This window comes from Kryptolebias marmoratus, linkage group LG5 (genome assembly GCF_001649575.2).
Source record: "Kryptolebias marmoratus isolate JLee-2015 linkage group LG5, ASM164957v2, whole genome shotgun sequence".
NCBI lineage: Eukaryota > Metazoa > Chordata > Actinopteri > Cyprinodontiformes > Rivulidae > Kryptolebias > Kryptolebias marmoratus.
In genome coordinates, this window is record NC_051434.1 from 11560645 (window position 1) to 11582228 (window position 21584).

General features: G+C 45.9%; 1 protein-coding gene across 1 annotated transcript in view; it reads left to right on the top strand.

The window, feature by feature from the left end:
* Positions 1–20321, top strand: part of sdc3 (syndecan 3) — a 40581-nt gene extending 20260 nt beyond the window's left edge. The window contains exons 2-5 of the mRNA XM_017423710.3: positions 9978–10071; positions 12367–13157; positions 15002–15191; positions 17724–20321. Coding sequence (XP_017279199.1) covers positions 9978–10071; positions 12367–13157; positions 15002–15191; positions 17724–17890 — 1242 coding nt within the window. The 3' untranslated portion in view covers positions 17891–20321. The remainder of the gene's footprint in view (positions 1–9977; positions 10072–12366; positions 13158–15001; positions 15192–17723) is intronic.
* Positions 20322–21584: the final 1263 nt, after the last annotated feature.

The following is a 21584-nucleotide window of genomic DNA, read 5'->3' on the forward strand; positions in this document are numbered from 1 at the left end:
ATAACTTCAATCTAAACCTAGCAAAAGAGTAGCTAAAAGCTAAGATCAGTAAAATACCTAAAAGCTAAACTTAGCAAAAGCTAAAATTAAAGGTGTGTTGAAGTAGATTTAATGAGCACAATGTTTCCAAGGATTTGCAGAAATCTTACTGCATCAAAAAAAACAAACTAAATAAATTTAAATAATCCAAAAAGTATAAAGGTTACAAATACCAGAAGTCCCGGTCGTGATGACCTGACTGACCTGAATGTTTATGGCTGAAACAGATGAAAAGATGATGAATAAAAAATGGTTTCATAAACAGGAAGACAATAATGAATGCTGACTCAGCGAATATAAGTCAACTATAACGGCTGAGGAGAATGCTATGAAATGTGTTTGTGAATAGAAGTCTACATGTCGGTGTTAGACTGAAGCAGGATCCCTTTCATCCTGCTGGCTGCAGTGTGCAGGTGTGAGCTGTTTTCAGCTCACGTCACCGCCACAAGATACGTCCTCGGCATCCAGCCGCCTTTGCGTTCTAAGGTGCGAGCAGCATGACTGTGCAGAGGCTTTCTGTGCTAATCCGTGCTCAGGGTGGCAGGTGTCCTAACCAGGCCATCACCTGCTAACCCACACACACACACACTCGTCTCGTCCGACTGTAAATGTGCTGCCGTCCAGCTTGGCTGCCTGCCCAGCTGGTAGGAGAGGAGGAAGCAGGGGTGGAGAGGGAGGCGAAGCAGAAAAACAGGCACGAGATGGAGGGAGATTAGAGGTCGTTGCTGACTGGGGGTCGGGGATCCACTCCGGAAAGGAAAGACGGGCGTGGAGCGACACAAACAGTAAACAGGCTGCAGGTTTTCCTGTAAGAGTTCAAGTAGCTGGAGGCTCCGTGCCAAGAAGCCTTCCAGGTAGAGAGGCACTTCTGTCAGCGAGCAGCGCGGATCAGACTCCCTGCTTCTCGTTTGTGAGGGTCAGACTGTTCAGCACAGGCGCAGCCACACAGGCGGCTGACTTACAGATGCACCGGCTCTCCACACTCAGAAATAAAACAGCTGCGATGTTCGAAACGTTGACCGTGACCTTTATTTTACCTCCTGTTTTTCCTCCCAGCTGATGTTTATTTTAACCCAGACCTGCTCGGTTTTCGTTAAAAACGGGTCGGGTCGAAGAGACCGCACGCAGCCAGGAGTCCTACAAAACATTTAAAACATTCATTGCAGCAAAAATTGGCTTTCCTGACACGACGCTTTGGCAACAGATATGGGAAAGTTCAACATGGACTCCCTTTAAATGATTAAAACAGACAGAGAAACATTAGTGGTTAACATCCATCTAAATGCTAATATCCTGCAGGAGAAAGCCAGGCAGAGGTGTTGATATAAGGACGCAGAGACATGTTTATCTGGACGTCGAACTGTTGAACTCATCACCATAAATACTGATGACTGAGAAAGGATTACCTGGAGAACCAGAAGGGGATGTGATTTCGAACTGTGTAAATATAAGAGGCTGACATTCATACCTGCCGGGTTAGAAATCTGATACGACATTAAACTTTACTGAGGTTTTTATTATTTTTCCATTTTGTTTTTCCTTCTAAGATAAATGTAGCACAATCAGTGAGGACATTTCTCGATTATTTCTTTGTTGTAACGACGCTTCTTGGCAATAAATCCTATACTGTTGAAAAGTCTGTTTGTTTCCCCTTAAATGGAGCCACATTTAGAAGAAAAATGCATTTGTGGGTTGAGCAGCAGAGTTGAGTGTGTGGGGGTGCATCTATGAAAACTTGCCTTCTTCTCTGCCGAGCAGCTTGTTCTGCTGCTGACTCTTGTTTGGAGCTTCTGCTGCCTGATGGTCAGCACCTGGGACCAACCAGTGGTGATCCCACATCTCCACAGTCTGGGACTGAACTTCATCCTCCACGGTGACAGAGTGGGGTTCATCAGAGACAAACCTCCCGGAGTGACCTGCCAGCAGTCCTGACCTTTGACCCCACTGATCACCTGTGGGATCAGCTGGAGTCTGCTGTTTGTTCCAGAGTGACCGACACAACCACGCTGACTGACTGACAACAGGAGCTGGTTGGAGAACGGGACGCCGTCCCACAGCAGGGTGAGGAGGAGGAGGAGGGGTAGGCTGTTGTGGCTGTGTATGGTTCTTCCACATGCTACTGAAGCCCCTGTTTGTTCAAATATGCCAAATATGTCTTGTTTCTTTAAACTTCAATCATCCAATCCGATAAACGATACCAAACAAGAGTGAGCAGCAGAATAAGCTGTTTGGCAGAGGAGATTTGGCAAGTTTTTCACGAGTGCAGCCCACACACTCCACAGATTCATTCTCCTTACAAATGTGGTGCCATTTAAGGGGAAATAAACAGGCTTTCCAATGGTACAAGATCCTTTGCAAAGAAGCATTGATACAACAGAAAAATAATCAACCAAACACACATTTCTACACTATTTGTGCTCCGGTTAGTTGTGTCTTCACTAGGCCTCAACGGTTATTAAAACCCCAATAAAAGAGAAGATGGATCTAAGAAGAAATAGGTTTTTTTTCTTCTTCTTCTTCTGCTTGAACCTGAACTTCTGTGCCGTCTAGGAGCATCGCTGCTCTGCAGTTATTGGTGGAAGAAACTCAAACTCGCTCACAAATCAGTCTCCAGCGAGTCCACTTTGCAGAAGTTGGCGGTTGCTTCGCATGCGCCGTCTCAAGAAGGACATCACAGCCCCGTGTGTCAGGAACGATACGTCTGATTCTGATTTGGAGAATTTCAGGACAGAATCCAGGTCTAGGTTGTGCTAACTCTGACATATAAAAATCATAATGATCCTAAAATCAGAAAACAAACACAGTGGTGGGGGGAGGGAAATGGCTCTTCAGACCACAGATTTGTGTAATCTCTGTCTGCCTGAGAACTGTGGCGTGCTTTGGTTTGGGTTGCAAACCACGACAAAAGTTGCCGGACCTTCGACTTGAATTGTTAGGTTTTGAATCTCAGGGTGTGATTTTGCCACCCCTCACCTTCTTTAGTCAGACCTAAACACCAAAAAAACACATGTTTATGGTCAAAACACGTTTATGATTTTGGTTTTTAACGCTGCAGCTCGCAAGAACTACCAATAAGAACTGAGTTCCACTTCGAGGCCTAAGGGCTCCTGAGAAAACGAGCTGGGAGTAAAAACAAACCTCTTTTTTTTCCTGTTTGGAGCATGTTACTTCAAGAGTCAAAGCAAAAAAAAAAAAAGCAGCTAAGTGTGGTGTGAAAGATGCACGCTGTCTGTGTGTTTTGCCTTTGTGTGGCCTGTTTTGTCTCGGTGCTGTGGCTGCAGTAAATGGAGGGACAGAGTCACAGATGGTGGCGTGAAGATGAGGGAGTATTCAAATTATTCTTCACAGTCGGAGAGCTCCGACACGCTACAGCCGCCGAGAAAACTCGTTCCAATGAAATCTCACTTATTTAAAAGCACAATTAATGATTATTTTGCACAGCTTAAAGCAGTCATGTGTCCTTGTTGGCGTGTGTGTGTGTGTGCAGCAGCAGCCTCTTGGGTTACTGGGGAATGCATTTGAAGTCCATCACAATGAAGCTCGCTATCTGAGCAGCTCGCCTGGAGGGGAATCTCTGAACAGAACGGAACCGGACCAGCCAGAACGCCAAGCTCAGAAAGCCTTTTTGGGTCACACGAATCTGCTAGATGCCTCTTTTTTTTTATTAACAACATGGGGATTTTCATGTGTGTGAGCCAGTGCTCAAGAAAACTATTATGTCCATAAATCCACGTCTGACTTTCTGACTCTTCGCACGAGCTGCTGCACACACACCTTTTGTTCCCACAGACAAAACACACACCTTGTTTTTTGGTTTTTTGCTTTTCGTCTCCCGCCCTGGCGCTTGTAACTCTGCGGTGCTTTGATATCAGACACTCACCTGCATTTTCTTTTGCTTCAAACCTATAGGACAATGTGGAACAGATTACTTGCCGCGAGACAAACAAACAAAAAAATGTCTGTGAAATTGCAGCGCTGTCGGGTCAGGTGGGATAATCCGGGGCTTTAGCTGTAAAAACAAGCTGACAAACACTTGCAGAGAGACTAAAGGATCAGATTTATTGTGCAGAACCTGATGTCAGCTGCAGATCAAGTTTCTACCTGAGTCACTGCAAATGTTGCAACATTCCTCAGAGGACGTACCTGGGCTCCCTTTGTGAAAACATATTACCCTCCCACCCCCCTCCTTCCCTTTTAGGCCAGTAAAAGTACTGATTCTGCATTTCAGTTTTCCCCCTCGGTTTCTTTCTTTTCCCCACAAAGTTCCCCATAATTATAAATTCCAAGATCCCAGATTGTTTTAAACCGACTCCAACTGGCACCGCGCGTCTTCCAGTGGCGCTGCCTCGCGCTGCCAGAAACCAGGATCACGTTCACGCCGCAGATCTGAGCGCGACTGTCATCTCGTTGCTTCCTTTCAAAACGGACGGGGGAACAAAAACCACGCAGCCGTGGAGGGAAAATCGAGGGCAGCTTTACGGATGATTTTTTGTTTTTTGTTTTTGGCCCTGGAGTTATGCGTGCCGTGGAGGAGGAGGAGGAGGAGGATGATGAGGATGGAGCTTGTGGAGTCTTGTTGTGGTTAGTTAGAGGAGAGGGGAACTGTTTATAGCTCCAGAAAAAAAAAGGCAAAATGCAGAGCAAATGCAAAAAATAGAAGAAAAACTGCACCCATACGGATCAGTCTGCGGGGCGTTTGTGTCTGAACGTAAATGCACAGAACCTGTGATTACACACACACACTGTCATTACATACAGTGACGCACAACTCCCCTCCACACAGTGATTTCACACATATAACATTGACTCATAAATGAAACACGTCCAGGCACAGACCGTGATTATATATATATCTATATATCACTATTAAATGGGGGGGTGGACGCCTAAACGTGCACGGATCAGACAAACAGGAGCTGCACAGAGTCCTGCAGGTTGTGAATGGGGCCCCCGGGGTGAGCTTTGGAGCCACTTTGTGGGTGGAGTGTGTTTATTTAAGTATAGTGTGTGTGTGTGTGTGTGTGTTTGTTTTGGGAGTCATGCTGAATTTAGTGGGCTACCCTCGAGATAAGAAACGCAGCTGAAGATGAAAGGAAAATGGGGCGAGGAGAGGGATACGACTGGTATGAAGTTTGTGGAGGNGGGTGTGTGTGTGTGGGGGGGGGGAGCACAGACAGAAGGGAGGTGTCACAAGCTGCTGTGATGTTGTTTATTTGACGTTGCATAACACCTAAGCTTGAGTAGTTAATACTTTTATATACATATGTGTGTGTGTGTGTGTTTGGTAGCTTCTCACGGTGAGATGGGAATTTCTGTGCAAGGCGAAGGTTGCCCATAGCAACGGCCCTCATTGTGAAACACTGGAATACAGGACCCACATACTCTAGCGCTGCTCCCGCGCCGAGACGTCTTTTCAGTATTTTTCAACCACTTTGACATCACCAGGCCTTCACGCACACCCGGTTTCCTGTCTCGCACGCATTGCACTTGAAGCGTGAAATGCACGCACACACACACACTCCCTCAGCCTTCTGCCTCGCACAGATCATATCCTCGGTCTGTCCGAGATCCAAACAGCTCCAAGTCAATTTCATTTTCAGGAGGTACATATAGCGTTTCAGCTTTACCTCATGCTGCGATATGATGGACTGAGATGCTCCGGTTTCTAGATTCCATTATGCTTTTATTGGCTTTTAAAGGCATTGGGTTTCCTGTGTCTGGAGCCGAGGAGGAGCTTCTCTCTCTATATAAATGTGTGTGTGTGTGTGTGTGTGTGTGTGTGTGTGTGTGTGTGTGCAATTAGTACCACACAGGCGAGAGAAAACAGCTCTGCAGGGCCGCGGGATGAGCTTAAGATTGCTGAGGAGACAAGTTTTCTTTGGTCAGATTTACAACCAAAGAGTTTTTTTTGTTTTTTTTTCCAATACCTGCAGCAAAACGGAGACCTTTGTTTCTTGGCATTAGAACAACACTGTTGTTTACTGAGCTAGATTTAGGCTCCAGATATTCAAATTACAGGAGCAAATGACACATTTAGGTGCTTGCTTTTTTTTTTCTAAGAGGCACTTCACAATGCAGTGCTCTTATAGCCTCATAAAAATTTGATACCACCTAAAATAATTAATGCTGAGGTTGTATTTACTCTGTTTTTATGAGGTTTATTTCAAGATGGAGCCACAGATTTCAGCACGAAAGCTCATTTTTCTCTATTTAACTGTTCGAGGGCCCAAACACGCAGTTAGTGGCTTTCTGGTGAACATATTTGGGCACAGAAGAAACATGTAATTACACTTTAATCAGATAGAAACTAAAAAAAAAAGTAACAACCAGGGGGAAGTCTGTGGCAGGACCTCATGATGACCAAAACACAAAAAGAAAACCCTCTTAATTCAGACTTTGTTTCTTTGTTTAGTGAGTGAATCAGCAAATGTCTGGATGAAAGTTGAACGTATCGAATTCATGCGTTGAAAAAAGAACGAGCTGGTTGCTTGTTCAGCTGCTTCCTTCAAACCAAACGCCTCCTTTCAAGCTAAAGGCTGCGTAGAAAAAGCCAACGCAGGCTCCTTGACGTCAGTCTTTATTTTGTGGATTGTGGTTTTGTGGCTTCAAATATTGTATTTACTTCTTTCTTTTTCTTTTTTTTTTAGCCCAACAGAGCAGCTTTTGTGTGTTTAAAACCGAAACCCATAAGAGGAAAAGACTCCCTTGTAAGGGGGAAAAAAAAACTTGTATAAAAATCCTTTGCTGGTCTATTGAACAGTTCAGAAAGTAATAAAATGGGGTTAGCTGTGTGTGGGAAATGTTTGGTCTGGTGACAAAGTAATGGCCGTGAATCAAAATGATGTCGTGTAACCTCCTCTTCTGTCTTCTGTCTGCCCCAGAGAATCACCATAATCTTTTCCAACAGGCCCTGACTCAATCTCACTCTCCTTAGAAAAATTAAGGAGGTTTCTTTGCTGCACAGAGCAACTTTGATGTAAAATATTGTAGATTTGTTTGGTTATTTTGATCTCCTGGTGTTTTTACAGAGCTATGTTTGGAGTTTCCCCCTCCGTGCTTCTTACTTAATCGGCGTACCGCAGAGCAGGGTTATTATAGACATCTGTATGTTTTTCTTTCCTTAAACACAGGGTTTATCTTACTGGAAGGTGCTTTGGCTCGTCGGCCGTCTGCTCTCGGATTCCAAAACAAATTACCATTGTTAGCTGGATTTGAAACTTGTTCCTTTATGACTTGGTTACTGACATGTTTCTGAAACAAAAAGGCCGTTGGTTGTAAAAGTGGTTGAAGATTTTTGGAGTTTCTCTCACAGTGATGGGAAATTAAAACATCTCACACACAAATAATAAGAAAAGAAGCTACTTCAACTCCTCGCTTTGTGTCCTGCGGTTTGAGATGCCTCTCTGCGCTGCGTGGCATGTTGTGACAAAGTGCACGCGTGCGACGGCACAGTCGACGAGTGAAGCCTCCGAGTTGCTGAAGGGAGTGTTAAATATCGCGGCAATCTGGGATTGAGGTCACGGGAGAAACAGAGGGATGAGCGAGGAGGAGGAGGAGGGGAGGGGATCATCCTCGTCGTAACTGAAAGGCCGAGGTCATTCACTTCAGAGATTCATCCTACGAGCGAGGCCACGATTACCCCCTGCCCGACCCCCGCGGGGCCTCGCGGGCCTGCAACAAATAACGCCTGGATCAGGGGAGAGCGGTGAAGATGGAACAGGATGCAGGATCTGTAAGAGACACTTAGGGGCAGACTGAAAGTCGTCAGCAAGATGCTCGCCCCCTCATCGCCAGTCAGCCATTCGAGCTGTTCATGAAGTAAAGAAGTCGGGCGGCCGTGGCTTCTCGAACGTAACCTCTGGGCCGCCGAGCTCTGGTTGTGTCAAACTGTCTCCGTGGGCTCCTGGAAATGGTAAAAATCTCTCTCGCTCCGTGATCCTGCGCACAGTCGTCTCAGTCTCCTCCACGTTTAGGTGGATTGCTGCGAAATTTTTGGTGCAGACGCTCATACTCCCACCAGGATTCGCTGTCAGCATCTCGTTAATTACCTAACATTTCGTCTTCCCCCTCATCAGAGCACAATTATAGCTTCTCAAATACTTTGATGAATCCTGAACAAATGCGGCTCTGTCGGTGGCAGCTCAGTGCTGTGAGGACGGCGGAGAACTCTCCTCTTGTTGAATTAGCTGCTTGATTAACTGATTGATTACCTGTTTAGTGAGGAAATATGGCCGACACGCTTAGGTTCCAGCCTCTTGAATTTGCTCGTCCCTGTTTTATGGAGACTTGCAGCAAGAGAAAGTGCCGTCTTTCATTTAGGAGATTTTGGGTTGTTTAGCTTCGGTACTACGCCCTATTTAAGACAAGCGTTTCATTTTCCTGCATTTTGCTTTTTTATTACAGGTCCCTGTGTAACCTTAGCAGGAGCTGTGTCCGCAACCTCGGCACAGAGTTGAGCTCGCCCCCGGCGCAGGTTGGACTCCGCTGGGATTGTCCATTTGTTCATGGACGGAATCTCAACATGTAGTCCTGTAGAAACGGGTGCCAGGTTTGGGAAACTGAAGGATCTGACTCTGGTTTTTGCAAAGAAATGTGGTTTCGTTGGTGTCCGAGGCCGTGGTTCTCAACCAGATAAAGGTGGAATCCACCCTGTGAGTCGGGGGTGAGTCTCTGCTTTAATCGGTGGAGCTGAAGCATCTGGGAGTCCTGATCACGAGTGATGGTAGGATGGAGCAGGAGATGGATTGATTGATCAGGGCCTCGTCTGCAGTCATGAGCGATGCTTCAGTCTGTCGTGAGGAAGAAGCTGAGCAGAAAGGCAAAAATCTCAAATTACCGTTCTGTCTATGATCTAGGCCTCACCTACGATCATGAGGTTTGGATCATGATCGACAAAACAGGATCTCGGATACAAGTGGTTGAAGTGAGCTTCCCCCAGGTGGCTCAGCTTTAAAGATGAGGAGCAGAGCCGCTGCTCCTCTGCATCAAAACGAGTCAGCTGAGGTGGTCCTGGCATCTTCTGGGCAGACTCAGAACTGTCTGGATGGATTTTTTTTAATCCTCTCTGACCTGGGAACGCCTTGGGATCCTCCAGGAGGAGCTGGAAGGTGTTGCTGAGGAGAGGCAGGTCTGGGTTTCCTTCCTAACCCTGTTGCCTCCACGACCTGACTGATAAGCAGCAGAAAATGAATGGATGGAGGCTTTTTATTAGCCCAAATCAGCTGGCTGCTGCTGCTGTTTGCTCTCTCAAATAACTTTGGTGTTTTATGTAAATAACCATGGAATACAAAAACACATGAACATATATTCACACATGAAGTCATACATCTTTAATGCAGAGTATCTGTCTTAATGTCATCAACAGCTGCTGTTTTATAAACTCTACCTGGTAACAAGTTAGGTTCCTTTAAAACTAAACCTGTTTTGTATTAAAAAAAAGAAGCAAAACCGATTGAGAAAAACAACATTTGCTTTGTGACTTTAAAGTCTACCTTAAAAATATATATATATTTTATACATATGAAAATAATTAATGTTTCCCTGTTAGTCTCGGATGGGGGAAAAAAAAAAACCTCTCAAGTTCAGAAGTTAATTGCGGTGCCGTCCTTGGGTGCTTTGCAGTCTGAGCATCACTTCCATTCGCCTCACAGAGACCAGCTCGCCCCCTCTCTCCCCCCTCGAAGCTTTGATGTTTCTCTGCCAGAATCCCAGCTTTAGATCAACTCATTAACTATGCTCCTCCAGAGAGTCACAGACTGACAGATGTTAGCCTGTCCAGCATTATGCAGCCCGCGCCTCCTCTCCGACAGCTGTGTGTGTGTGGATGTAATCTGCCAAAGTGGTTTCTCTTTTGAATAAAGTGATGAACAGCTCAGCCGCTCTTGATGAATAACTCTAATCTTTGTCATTTGCACCTCCTCCCTCTGTGTCTCCAACAGGGACAGACGGGGTCTCAGCCCATCGATGACGAAGGCTCGACGAGAGATGATTTCTACGACGACGAGGACCTCTACTCAGGCTCCGGCTCTGGCGGTGAGTGTGTGTGTTGTTTCGTATTGTGTGTGAGGTTACGCACTCATGCCCTGGCACTTTCAAACTCGACAGCTGCTTGGTTTCAATCTGCTGACCCCGAAGCCTCCACCGCCCCGCCTCTCCTCGGCTCCTTGTCTCTGAGGTGTGGCGGACACGCTTGGGGCCGTGCGCGCGCACCACCGCGCAGACACACGCCGCATCGAGCTAACCTTTTGGCTCGTTAGCCGAGAACACCTCGGACGCCCTCTCAAAACAAACACTGACCCGGACTCGATTCGCCGAGATCTTCTTGCCTCTAATCAGATTACGGTCCACACAGATTAGACAATCACACGAGCAGTTGGGTCCAGCTTCCTGCGAGCGTATGTCTTCCTGGGGAGTTTGCGTGTCCAGGAATTACCTACTTAACGTAAATCACGTCGGTGTAATTCAGTCTGATTTTCTGATCTGGCACTTAGAGCTCGCTCTTTATCAGGCTCGACTCATCGGGGGCTGCCCCTCCGCTCAGGCACTGCGCTAGTGGCGAGCACGCAGCAAATTAGGATTCAGAGCGGGAGAGTGCAGCAGCGGCACCCCCCGTGGTCGAAACAGCAGCCTGGCAAATTGCTCCATCTGAAGCGGTGATATCGAGTCGAACGTTTCCGAAGAATAGCTTCGTTTTTTTTTTTTTTTTCACAGACAGAAGTGTGTTTAATGTGTGCCGCTGCTGCTTCAGTAGGGGCATTTTTGTGGCGTCTGTCGCGTTAAACATAAGCTGCATCGTAGGAGTCCATATTCCCATATCCTCTCCTACTCCTCATGTCTTTGTATCTGCAAATTCAATTTGCTTCTCTTCCAGCCCAAGTAGCTTCTCGGCTATAACAGAATGAAGGGCGGCGTAACGTTATTATGAGACTCAGAGCGGTTCATCTCCCATCTTCTCTTGAAAATGTACTTGACGCATAAAAAAAACCAACAAAAAAAACCCAACATGCACCACAAGTGGGCTTCTTAAAGATGCTGACAGACCAGAATGAGACAAAAATCATCACCCATTCTGTAGTTATTTGTGAAACATTCGCTCTGACATCTCAAAAGTTTACTGTAGTTGCTCTAATTTACATTTCGTTTGCTTCTTGTCGTCAGGCAGCCAAACGAGATATAAATTAGAATTCAGTTTTAGCTGTGATTGCTGCGCTAAGCCGTCATTTAGGTCTAAGTAATGTGACAAGACAAACACTGGGTCTGCTGTGGTGACATTTAAAATGAGCGATCGCGGGGAGTTGGGGGTTAAAAACCAATTCACTTCACGAAAGAGAGACTTTCAGATCTATTTGCCAGCAACAAGAACCGCTAAGAAAGGCTTCTAGGAATTTGTTTCTTAAATGATCAGACTTTTTGTAAAAAAACACACCTATTGGGTTTCTAGACCGATTCCAATTTCTGGTTTTTAGACAACTCTAACCTGCTGTTTCCTAAAAGCTTTAATTCCTAACATACATGGTATTTTTTTCAGTGGATTTTTTTATTCCTGCTCAGCTACAATGTGTTTTTGGTCCAAGGGGAAGAAAAAAACCTACATTTTTAAGTGTCATTTTATCTAATTGAGCCGAAAATAGTACCTAAAGTTTATTTATGTAGCGTCTTTCTCAGATAAAAATCAGTGTTCTACAATGAAATAAAATCTAACACAAACAATGTAAGAAAAGGATATAGACATTGTAATTATATTTCACGTATTAGCTAATGTTCTAATGTCTTGTTTAAGTCGTTAAAGTGAACGTTTGTGTTTGTCTGTAAAACACTCTGAAGAGGATTTTCTCCAGCTCAGTCCCCCTGTTCCATTCCCCTGACCGGACAAATTCACCAAGCCAACATTTTTTTTTTTTTTTTTAAGTTTTATCCACTCGGATTTTGACCATCTGTCTTAGCCACAGAAGAATTTTTGGCTTTGTGTAAACTGAAGGACAAGATGAAGGAAAGCCTTTTAAAATTTTGCTATTATCTCGGCTTTTATACAAGTGTCACTCAGTTTCATTTAAATTAATGCAAAAAAAAAAAAATCTGAAAAATTTTTTAGAGGTCAGCTTCCTATATGGTGTCATTGCTTTTATATGTGGCCTTTGTGGCTCTGCAGACATTTTGAAGCACAAATCCTTGTCTTTTTTAAAAAAAAAAAAAGAAGAGCATTGCACAGTTTTATTCATGCACTTCCTTGTAATTTGCATTATCTGCATTTCTGGAGCTTCAGAGCGACTGAAATTTTATTTTTTAACAAACTGACTGGCTGATTGTTTTTCTTTTCATTTCCTCCAGTTCCTGACATTGCCATGAGGCCGACATCAGTGGGCGTGTCTTTCACCACAGAAGAGACCCTCCTCTTCTCGACCACGCAGGCAACAAGCCCCGCCCCCTCGGCCCCACCCGCAGCCGAGCCCAGCCCGAGCCCGAGCCCGGAGGATGCCACCGTCACCCTGCTGCCCACCGAGGCCGACGGCGAGAGCGGCGCCTTCTTCGAGAAAGAGCTGGAGAAGGAGAGCCAACCAGAGAGGGAGGCGGAGCTGGAGAGAGAGCGGCAGCTGGAAAGGGAGAAGGAGCGAGAGAGGGAGCGGGAGAGGGTCCGGGAGCTGGAGAGGGAACGGGAGAGGGAAAGGGAACGCGAGCGGGAGCGGGAGCGGGAGAGGGAACGGGAGAAGGAGCGGGAGAGGCAGAGGGAGCTGGAGCGGCTCCGGGCGGCTCAGACCAACGCCGCCCCGCGGTCGCCCGCCGTCTTCCCCGTGGCGACCACCAACCCGGCTGCCAGTACTGCGGAGAGTCCCGGACCCTCTGCCGGCGCCGATGACCTGAGCACCACAGAGGAAGACGAGGACATGTACCTGCCGCCCGAGTCCTTCTCAAATTACCCCGAATATGACACGGAAGCCACCACAGAGGACGACATGCCCACCACAGCAGAGACCACACCCGAGCCCACGCCCACCACCACCACAGCAGCCGCCACGGTCAGAACCAGGGTCCCCTTTTGGCCCAGGGTTCCCATGACGACAGCCACTTGGGCGGCGCCAACAACAAGAACGACACGCCCACAGCCGCCTACGACGACACAGGTGGGACTCTTCACTCATTCATGTCATGCAGTTTTATCCCACTTCTTGTTCTAAGTTCACGCTTTAAGCCACCGGGCTTCATTTTTACGGCTTCCATCTTTTAATTGGCGCCTCCTCGCGTAACGAGAGCTCAGCAGTGGTTACAGAGCGGCGCTTCGGTTAGCTGGTTAGACGGTAAAAGGTAAAAATGGAAATCAGGAACGTCTAAAGCCCGTGGACGTTCAGATCACCGACTCACTCAGTGCTTTACTGTTGCGTTCTGATTTAAACAAACAGATGTGGCGTGTTGATCAGACTGCTTGAGGGAAGGTAGGAGGAGTTTCAACCTTTGGAATAAAACCAGTTTCCCCCTTTTCATCAGACGCTAATCTAACGTGGGGTCAATCTTCTCCAGAGTCCAGCTCTGTAGGTTATTGGAGAATAATATCAGGCATAAATTAAAAGCTAGACCCAAAAGGCAACAGAATTTTCCACTTTCCTGAAACGGCATCGTCTTCAGAAGCTGCGGCAGCTCGGGGGTCAGTGCCACGATCTCCTAACCCTGTGGTTGCTCAAAAAACAGCTTTAAAACTTATCAGCTGTTATTAAATGAATCTTTGGCCAAAAAGGAGTATATTCTGTACCCAACTTTAAAAGATCTCAAGTCTTTAAGCCGTTTTATCAGCTCAAACTGTGATTTTTTCATCATAAATCTTACCTCGATCTTCATAAAACTAACCAGCGACAGAAAAGTTTCATTTTAAGGATCTAAACAATCAACTTAAGGTGTTGCATCCTTCCTAAAAGTACAGTCACTGATTTATTTTGTCACTTAGCATCAATTAGAGGCCACTCTTTAGAGCCAAATGAGGGAGTAAAAACAACACTTAAGAGGGAGTTAATGGACTTTGAAAGCAGACAAATGTCTTTGTTATTTTTTATATATATATTTTGCAATTAAAGGATGTCACAAAGAAGACCAAAAGCCAGCAATCATGTAATAAACTTCACGTTTGTTTCCGTCAGGCTTTCCTGTAATTAAAAAAAAACAAGAATGCCTATCATTAAACTGTCAATAAATAAAAGACTTATTAGTGTGTTTTGACAACCAAATAACCTCTTTTTTTTTTCTTCACGAGAAGTTAAGAAAACAGGAGTATTTTGCACTTCCACTTTAGCTTTGACGCACGTTCGCTGCTTTGAGGAATCCGTGCCGCAGCACGACGCGCGCGCATGTGTGGGACTGACAACAAAACAAAGTGCGGCGCTCAGGATTATGGTGATGAATGAACGCGTGGCTCATTTACGGCGGAAGATGAACGATCTGTATCAGGTTTTAGGTACACAGCCAATATCTGTTCATATGATCACTTCAGTGGGTTGACAATGATAAGAAGGATAATGGCAACCTTATCCCCTTAAATCTCATCTAAATTGAAGCTGTCGTACTTGATCTTTCCCTAAGTGAGACATAAACTGGCAACATTAGAGAATAAGTCATTAAGTTAAAGCAGCTCTTATTACTTCTGCAACTTTTTCTCCTGATTGTCATTTTAACGCTGACGGGTTATTTATGTGCAGACCGCAGTTGTTTCTCCGATTGGTGTGTTTCTGTTTATTTGCATCTGCGCCCCATTAAAACACGACGCGTTTCAAGTTGACTGCCTTTCCACGTTCTAATTAAGCTGCCAGATTTTATGAAGTGTGTACATTTGTGTGACGTTCAGCCACTTTTCCGCCGGTCTCGGCGTACACAGGCCTCATTGTTCGGCGGCCAAACATGCGCCGTGGGAAACTTGGCAAATCACGCGAAATCACGCCGGACGTAAAACTTCCCTGCAAACTTTCCTTTCTCCCTCCTCCAGGAGAATACCAACGAGGTGGGCCCCGCAGGACCGAGCGGAGACTTTGAGATCCGCGAAGATCGGCGCAACGGCGTCGGCCAGGGGGTGATGCCGGTGGACCCCGACCTGGTCGGCAACACGGTGGACGGCGGCAGTTCCGCTGCCCAGCTGCCGCAGAAGAACATCCTGGAGAGGAAAGAGGTCCTAATAGGTGAGGAAGCTGAATGTTGGTGTTTCTGAAACCACTCAGCTGTGAACCGTTTAGCCCCACAGAACTCTGCCCCCGCCCCTCGTTGCCTCCTGTTTTCTTTCCCTGCTTCCCGGGGGTCTCACCCTGCGCTCACACAGAGCAGGTTGATCGCCGTGCTGCTTAGCCCCGTTTGACCCGTTGAGAACAAGCAATCTCCCTCCCCCTCCTCCTTGCCTTCCTCTTTTTCTCACCCTTTTCCCTTTCGGGTAAATCCAATTTCTTTTCAAGTGGGCCCTTCTTCTCATCCCAAAGAGCTGTGGAACTGACTGGCTCTCTGTCTTTCCTTCAGCTGTTCTGATTGGTGGACTGCTGGCTGTGGTTTTTGCTGATTTCCTCGTCATCGGTAAAGAGCAGGAGGCAACAGATTTTTTTAGTCTAGACTGTGTGGTAGAGCCAAAGTAGTGTTGGACACTCATAGTTTATAGCTCCTCTCACACACCTCCCATTCAAAGGCAGGACCGATGCGCCTTTGTTGCACATCTCTGTCCTCTTGGTAAGTTATGGGGCTAGAAGTTGAAGGGCCTCTTTTTTTTTGTGCCTGTTTAGTGCAGCATTTGTGTGGGGGAGAAAAAAAAAAGAGGCCTTCTGTGTTCACCTCCGGCTGCATTTGAATATAGTTTTTATTTTTGAAGTTGCTGAATAATTCAGCCGATTGTGACTCCCGTTTGGCTCGTTCGACCACGGCGGCATATTTCTTTGTGGGATTGTTTTATGGAAAAGCCATTCCAAGTCGCGCCCCACACCTCCTAAAACCTGCAACAGCACTTCGGAGGGCCGTGGTGCGGCTTGGAAAGTTTTCAATGACTTTGACACGCATTATTAAAGAAAAAAACGGGTTTTTGAGGTCCTTAAAAACAGAACGGGTAAATAATATAAAATCACATATCACATCCGGGGATATTTCACACAGTATTTAATGTAGGGACCGTTAAAAGTTCAGAGAATCAGAAAAAATGCACAAAAGACCAGGCTAAAACCCAAAACTTAATTGTGCAAAGAAAAAACACATAACAGCGAGCTGCTGACCTTTGAGATGACCTGATATGAGGTGGAACGTTCTCCATGTTCTGACAAATCAAACATTTAGTTTCTTGGCCGCCGAGGTATGAAGGTAGGTTTTTGCACTATATGTTGCAATATTTATCCTGGTAATTTATTTATGCAGTATATATTTCTCGGTGAAGACCTTGCTTAATTTAGCAATACACACACACACACACACACACTGGGCAGATGTGATCCAACTGCAGTTTAAACTTTCTAATCCACCAAAAAAAAATTTAAATAAATAAATAAAATTGCCAAACGAGGCCCCAAAACTACCAAGGATCTAAAGTCAAGAGAACCTAAATTTAAAACTTTCAACAGTTTCAAAGTTTCCGAACACTTACAGGTGCTGGTCATAAAATTAGAATATCATGAAAAAGTAGATTGATTTCAGTAATTCCATTTAAAAAGTGAAACTTGTATATTATATTCATACATTACATACAAACTGATATATTTCAAATGTTTATTTCGTTTAATTTTGATGATTACAAATGACAACAAATGAAAATCTCAAATTCATCAAGCTGGTCAGCCTTAGCCGACACAGAAATGGCTCCACATCGGTCAATTTTACAGATATCGAGTTAGAGTTTGGTGTGGTCAACCCCCCGACACATTAAAATCCTTGGCATGCAAGGCGGCGGGCGACATGCATCCCTTCAAGGAATGCTGCTTTCTTTATGAACCGTCTCGCTGACCTGAAATTCCAAATAGGCCTAAATCTTTTTGTAAAAACCAGTAAAAAATTCTCCCTTTTCGGAATGGCAGGAGCTCACGTCTTTTCATCAGGATGTCATCATCCACTTTTTGTTTTATTTAAACATTTGAAGCAGTATTGCAATCCTTAAACTGTTTCTGACACTAAAATCCATTTCAGGGGATTAGATTTGATGTTAGATTCGATTTCACGCCTTTAGAAGGTTGGGTTTTTTTTGCAAAGGTCGCACGAGGCGAGAGGCTAACTTCGTGTGGCGCCGCGGCACCACGGCGGCGGGGGGCGGGGGGATAAACAAGCTACACGCCGAAGATCATCAAAGCGTTTGCTTTAATCACTCTAGAAAGTAGCAGTTTGTTTGCAGCCTTGGCATCAGTTCAAATTAACGCTAACAGGGGAGTTTCTGACCATTTTGATAAGCAAACACTAATCTCCCGCTCGCAGCACGAGTTCATTAGCGATGCGAGGTGGAAGCATTCAGCCTCGCCGTCTTAAAGAACGACGCAGGGGCTGTGATTTAGCACAGGGCTGTTGCCAGCGTGGAGTGCGTGCTGGCACGCCGAGGCTCATCAGTTTTCACTTAGCAGCGAGGTGATAGCGATGCTATAGCTTTGCCGTAGAAGTGCGCGCCGTCGTAGTCCTGCAGTGGCTCTTCCTGCCTATTAGCGTTTTTGGCGTCCGGCGCCCGGTCGTTACTGACGGCCTGTTTTCTCTCTCCCCCGCTCCAGCTGTGATCGTGGGAGGCGTGGTGGGCGCCCTGTTCGCCGCCTTCCTGGTGATGCTGCTGGTGTACCGGATGAAGAAGAAGGACGAGGGCAGCTACACACTGGAGGAACCCAAACAGGCCACCGTCACCTACCAGAAACCCGACAAGCAGGAGGAGTTTTACGCATAACACTCGGGTGCCGAAGAGAGAGAGAGAGACACGAAGCACACCGGGGGGAGAAACGAGAGCGAGACGAGAGAGAAAGATACTCTAAGCCCTCCCCCTCCTCCTCTTCCTCCTCATCCTCCTACTCCCACCCCACCTCCCCCTTATCTCCTCATCCCTCGCCTTTCTCTCTGGGGACTTTCTTTTCAATGAAAACGGGAGGGGAATAAAAAAAAGAGGACAAAAAAATAAAATCCAGATATATTCAGAAAAAAAATGACACGTACACGCAGACGTTTTTAAAGTAACTGTTGTTATTAATATTCCGCAGATTCTCTTGTTCTGTATGTAATGGTATGATTATTTTGTAAGAAAAGCAAAAACGTTCTCCTAATCTGTGTTTTCCAACACACACTCAGACACACACACACACACAAAAGGCCTAAAAGAGAGAGAGAGAAGAGGAGGAGGAGGGGCGAAGAGGAAGCAGAGAACTCACAGGGAGCCCGTCTGGTTGGCAGTGCAGAGACCAGGGTCAAAGGTGAGAGGAAAGGTCTCTTTTGTGCCTTCCGTCCCTTTGGTGCTCAAAGACACACGCATTTCTACAACCACGTTAACACTCTCACACACACACACACACACACACTGGTATCTGCTGGAAGCTGGCTCTGACCTCTCGCTCTGCTCAGCCAACCAGAAAATGGCGCTCAGTCCTCGCCATGTTTCTCGGAGTCGTTTAAGCCGCCGTGGACGAACTGTCTGGTCTTGTTGACGAGCAGCGACCTGGTGGCCCCTCTGCTCCTCTGGGCTGTACAAAGACTAGTTACGGATTGTAATAATAATCAGTAATATATCAATGTTCTCTGGGGGCTGGTCGGTGAGTAATAATAATAATAATAATGAAACAATAACAATAATGATGATATTAATAATAATAAAACAGGAGGATGTGTATTTAGCATTTAAAAAAAAAAGAAGTTTATATGTAAATATCAGCGTATCCTTTCTGGCGTCACTAACCATCTGCATGATCATGAAGCGTTTTTTCCTCATCGCATCACTTCGCAGACGAGCTGTGCTCCTGTCACGTGCACGCACACACTCTCGTTACACACACACACAGCTGCTGCGATCGCCGCATCCAACCCCGTCCTCGCCGTCACCACCCCACCCCACCCTCCCCCCCCTGCAGCGGTCGGAGCGAGACCCCGTGCGTTTTCGACTCGCTCTCAGCCGGTTTGTGTAGAAGGCAGAGAAAAATAAAAAAAAGCACAACGTCCACGTCCAGGCGGTTCCAGGCGGTTCATCCCTGCCCACACGTGCATGCCTCGGTTTCTTTCTGTCCTTTTTCCTCTCCGCTCGGAGACGGGAGGAGACGAGGAAGTTGCTCCCATGTTCGCCAACTGAGTCAGAATCACATTTGTTGGTACAACTTTGGTTATGAAACACGCTGTGGGACCATTTTTTATTTTTGGAGGAGGGGGGAGTGAAGCAACAGATCACAGTGCTTCTGTCTAATAGATTGTAATATCCACACCAGTGTGACTGGGTTAGTAGCTTCTCTTATACTCAGTACTGTAGAACAAAAAGAAAAAAAGAAAAAAAAAACGCATGGGAGTCCAAACTATATCTGTCCGGATGTGTGTGTGTGTGTGTGTGTGTGTGTGTGTGTGTTTTAAAGTAAAGAGGGGTGAGTTGAAGTTGGAATGTACTGCGGTCGAGTGTGTGTTTACCTTCTCCAGCAGTTCTCACACTCTTCCACAGATGGTAACGCCACCTCCAAAGCTGTGTGTTAAATCACCTGCCGTCCCTTTTCACCTGCGTGAGAAGACGTGTTTGTGTGTGTGTGTCCACACCTCATCTAAAACCTGCCACCTCATCTGTGTGTGTGTGTGTGTGTGAGGGCTTCACTTTGGTATTTCACAGCAGACTCTTGTGTACTCTACACCTGCCTGTCGGAGTGTGTGTGTTTTTTTTTTTTTTCGTTTTTGTCCGTTCACTGCTGAATGTGGGGCAGATCGTCCCTCAAAGTGGCGATCGCACACACGAGACCGTGTCTCTTCGCTGTCTGTCTGGCGCGTCTGTCTGTCGGCCGCGGGACAGACGGACGGACGGACGAGGCGCCACCTTCTCCCACAGGCAGGGAGGATTTTAGCACGTACTGTCTTTTTCTAAAGTGACCGTCCAAGTTGTTCGTTTGTACCCATCTAAGCCTGCGTAGCCAAATAGGATGAGTGTGTGTGAGAGAGAGCATGTGTGTGTGTGTGCCTGTGTGAAGCCCAGTGGAGGCTACACTTTTCTCTGTTTGCTGTTCCCATTCCTGTTTTTATACATTTGCATTTTTTTAAGGCTGAGTTTCTGTCATTGGCTGAGTGAGCGCGAGGAGGCGGATCCTCCACGCCACCGCCCCGTCACTAATCTGCCACTCTGTTACGAATAAAAAGTCCTGATTGGGTAAACGTGTCCTCTCTCGTCTCTTTAATGGCAGCTCTCGCACGGCGGAGACCCCCGGCGTTAACGTGCCAGCTCAGAGGTGGAGTTCTGTGGCAAGGTTACAAATAGCTAGTGTCTTACCTGTTCCAGATAACGCTTTGAATGAAGTAGTTTCATCATTCTGACTGCACAGACAGTCTGAGCAGGACTTAGGTTAAAGGCGGTTCCTGCTGTCTTAAGCAAAGTTCATAATGTGCAATTTTCTGTTATCCGAGTGGCAAAATCTTTTGGCTTAAAAACAAAAAAAAAGGGAAGAAAATCTTTGATCGTGAGCTTGAATCTGTGGACGTTCAGTGAGTGAGCACATCCACTCCTTCTACACCCTACCTCTTTATTTAGTGTCCAAATGTAATAATCAGGGCATCGAAACCTTATTTTTCTTTTCACTGTTCGACCGTTATCTCCGTCTGATCTGTGCGGCGTGCTCGATTCTCCCGAGGTAAAAAGTTGTACAGTCCATTGTCTGTTAAATCTTGCAGCGCGAGACGGATTTTAGATTCTCGAGCTCTCAAGTGTGGCCCGAACGGGTCGTTCACGAGAGCCGAAAACCACACGGGGCGACAACTCAAGCCTCAAAGTGTACACAACGGTTCATACAAACGCTGTATTTTTTAAAACCCTTACATGTCCACCAGTTACACGTTACGTGTTTATTCTATCAGAACTATTGTAGTGTTCCTGCTGGAGGTGCTACAGCTAGTTGCTGCTGTCGCTAGGCCGTAGAGTTCTGCGTCAACACTCGTGGCGGCGTTCACACGAACTGCCATGAAAGGGATTCCGATCAGACTCAAAAAGCTATCTATAACAGATAAGATATTATTTGTTCACAACATTTCCACGGGACTACGCTTCAAAAGATCTGAACTCTCCCTTTAAGATGGACACAGCTTCATAGAAAGTGTTCAGTCGTATCAGTTTTTTTGCTCTTTTTGACTCATTCTTAGAGCCAAACAGACAAAAAAGCATAGTTTCTGCTCTTTTGTGACTTCTTTGCAAAAACGTTTTAATCTTATATTAATGTCAAAATGATCCCTTATTTCTATTTTACCTCTAATGAGCCAGACTTTTTTTTTAAAACCACTCCAGCATCAGTTTTTCAGGTTTTGTGAGCTTCTTTTTTTAACTTAAGTAGTTTTCTTTTTCTTATTTCATTCCCGGTCCAGTATGTGACAGTTTTTAACGTGATATTATGGAGAAATCGGCAAAGCAACAATTTGAAACGGGA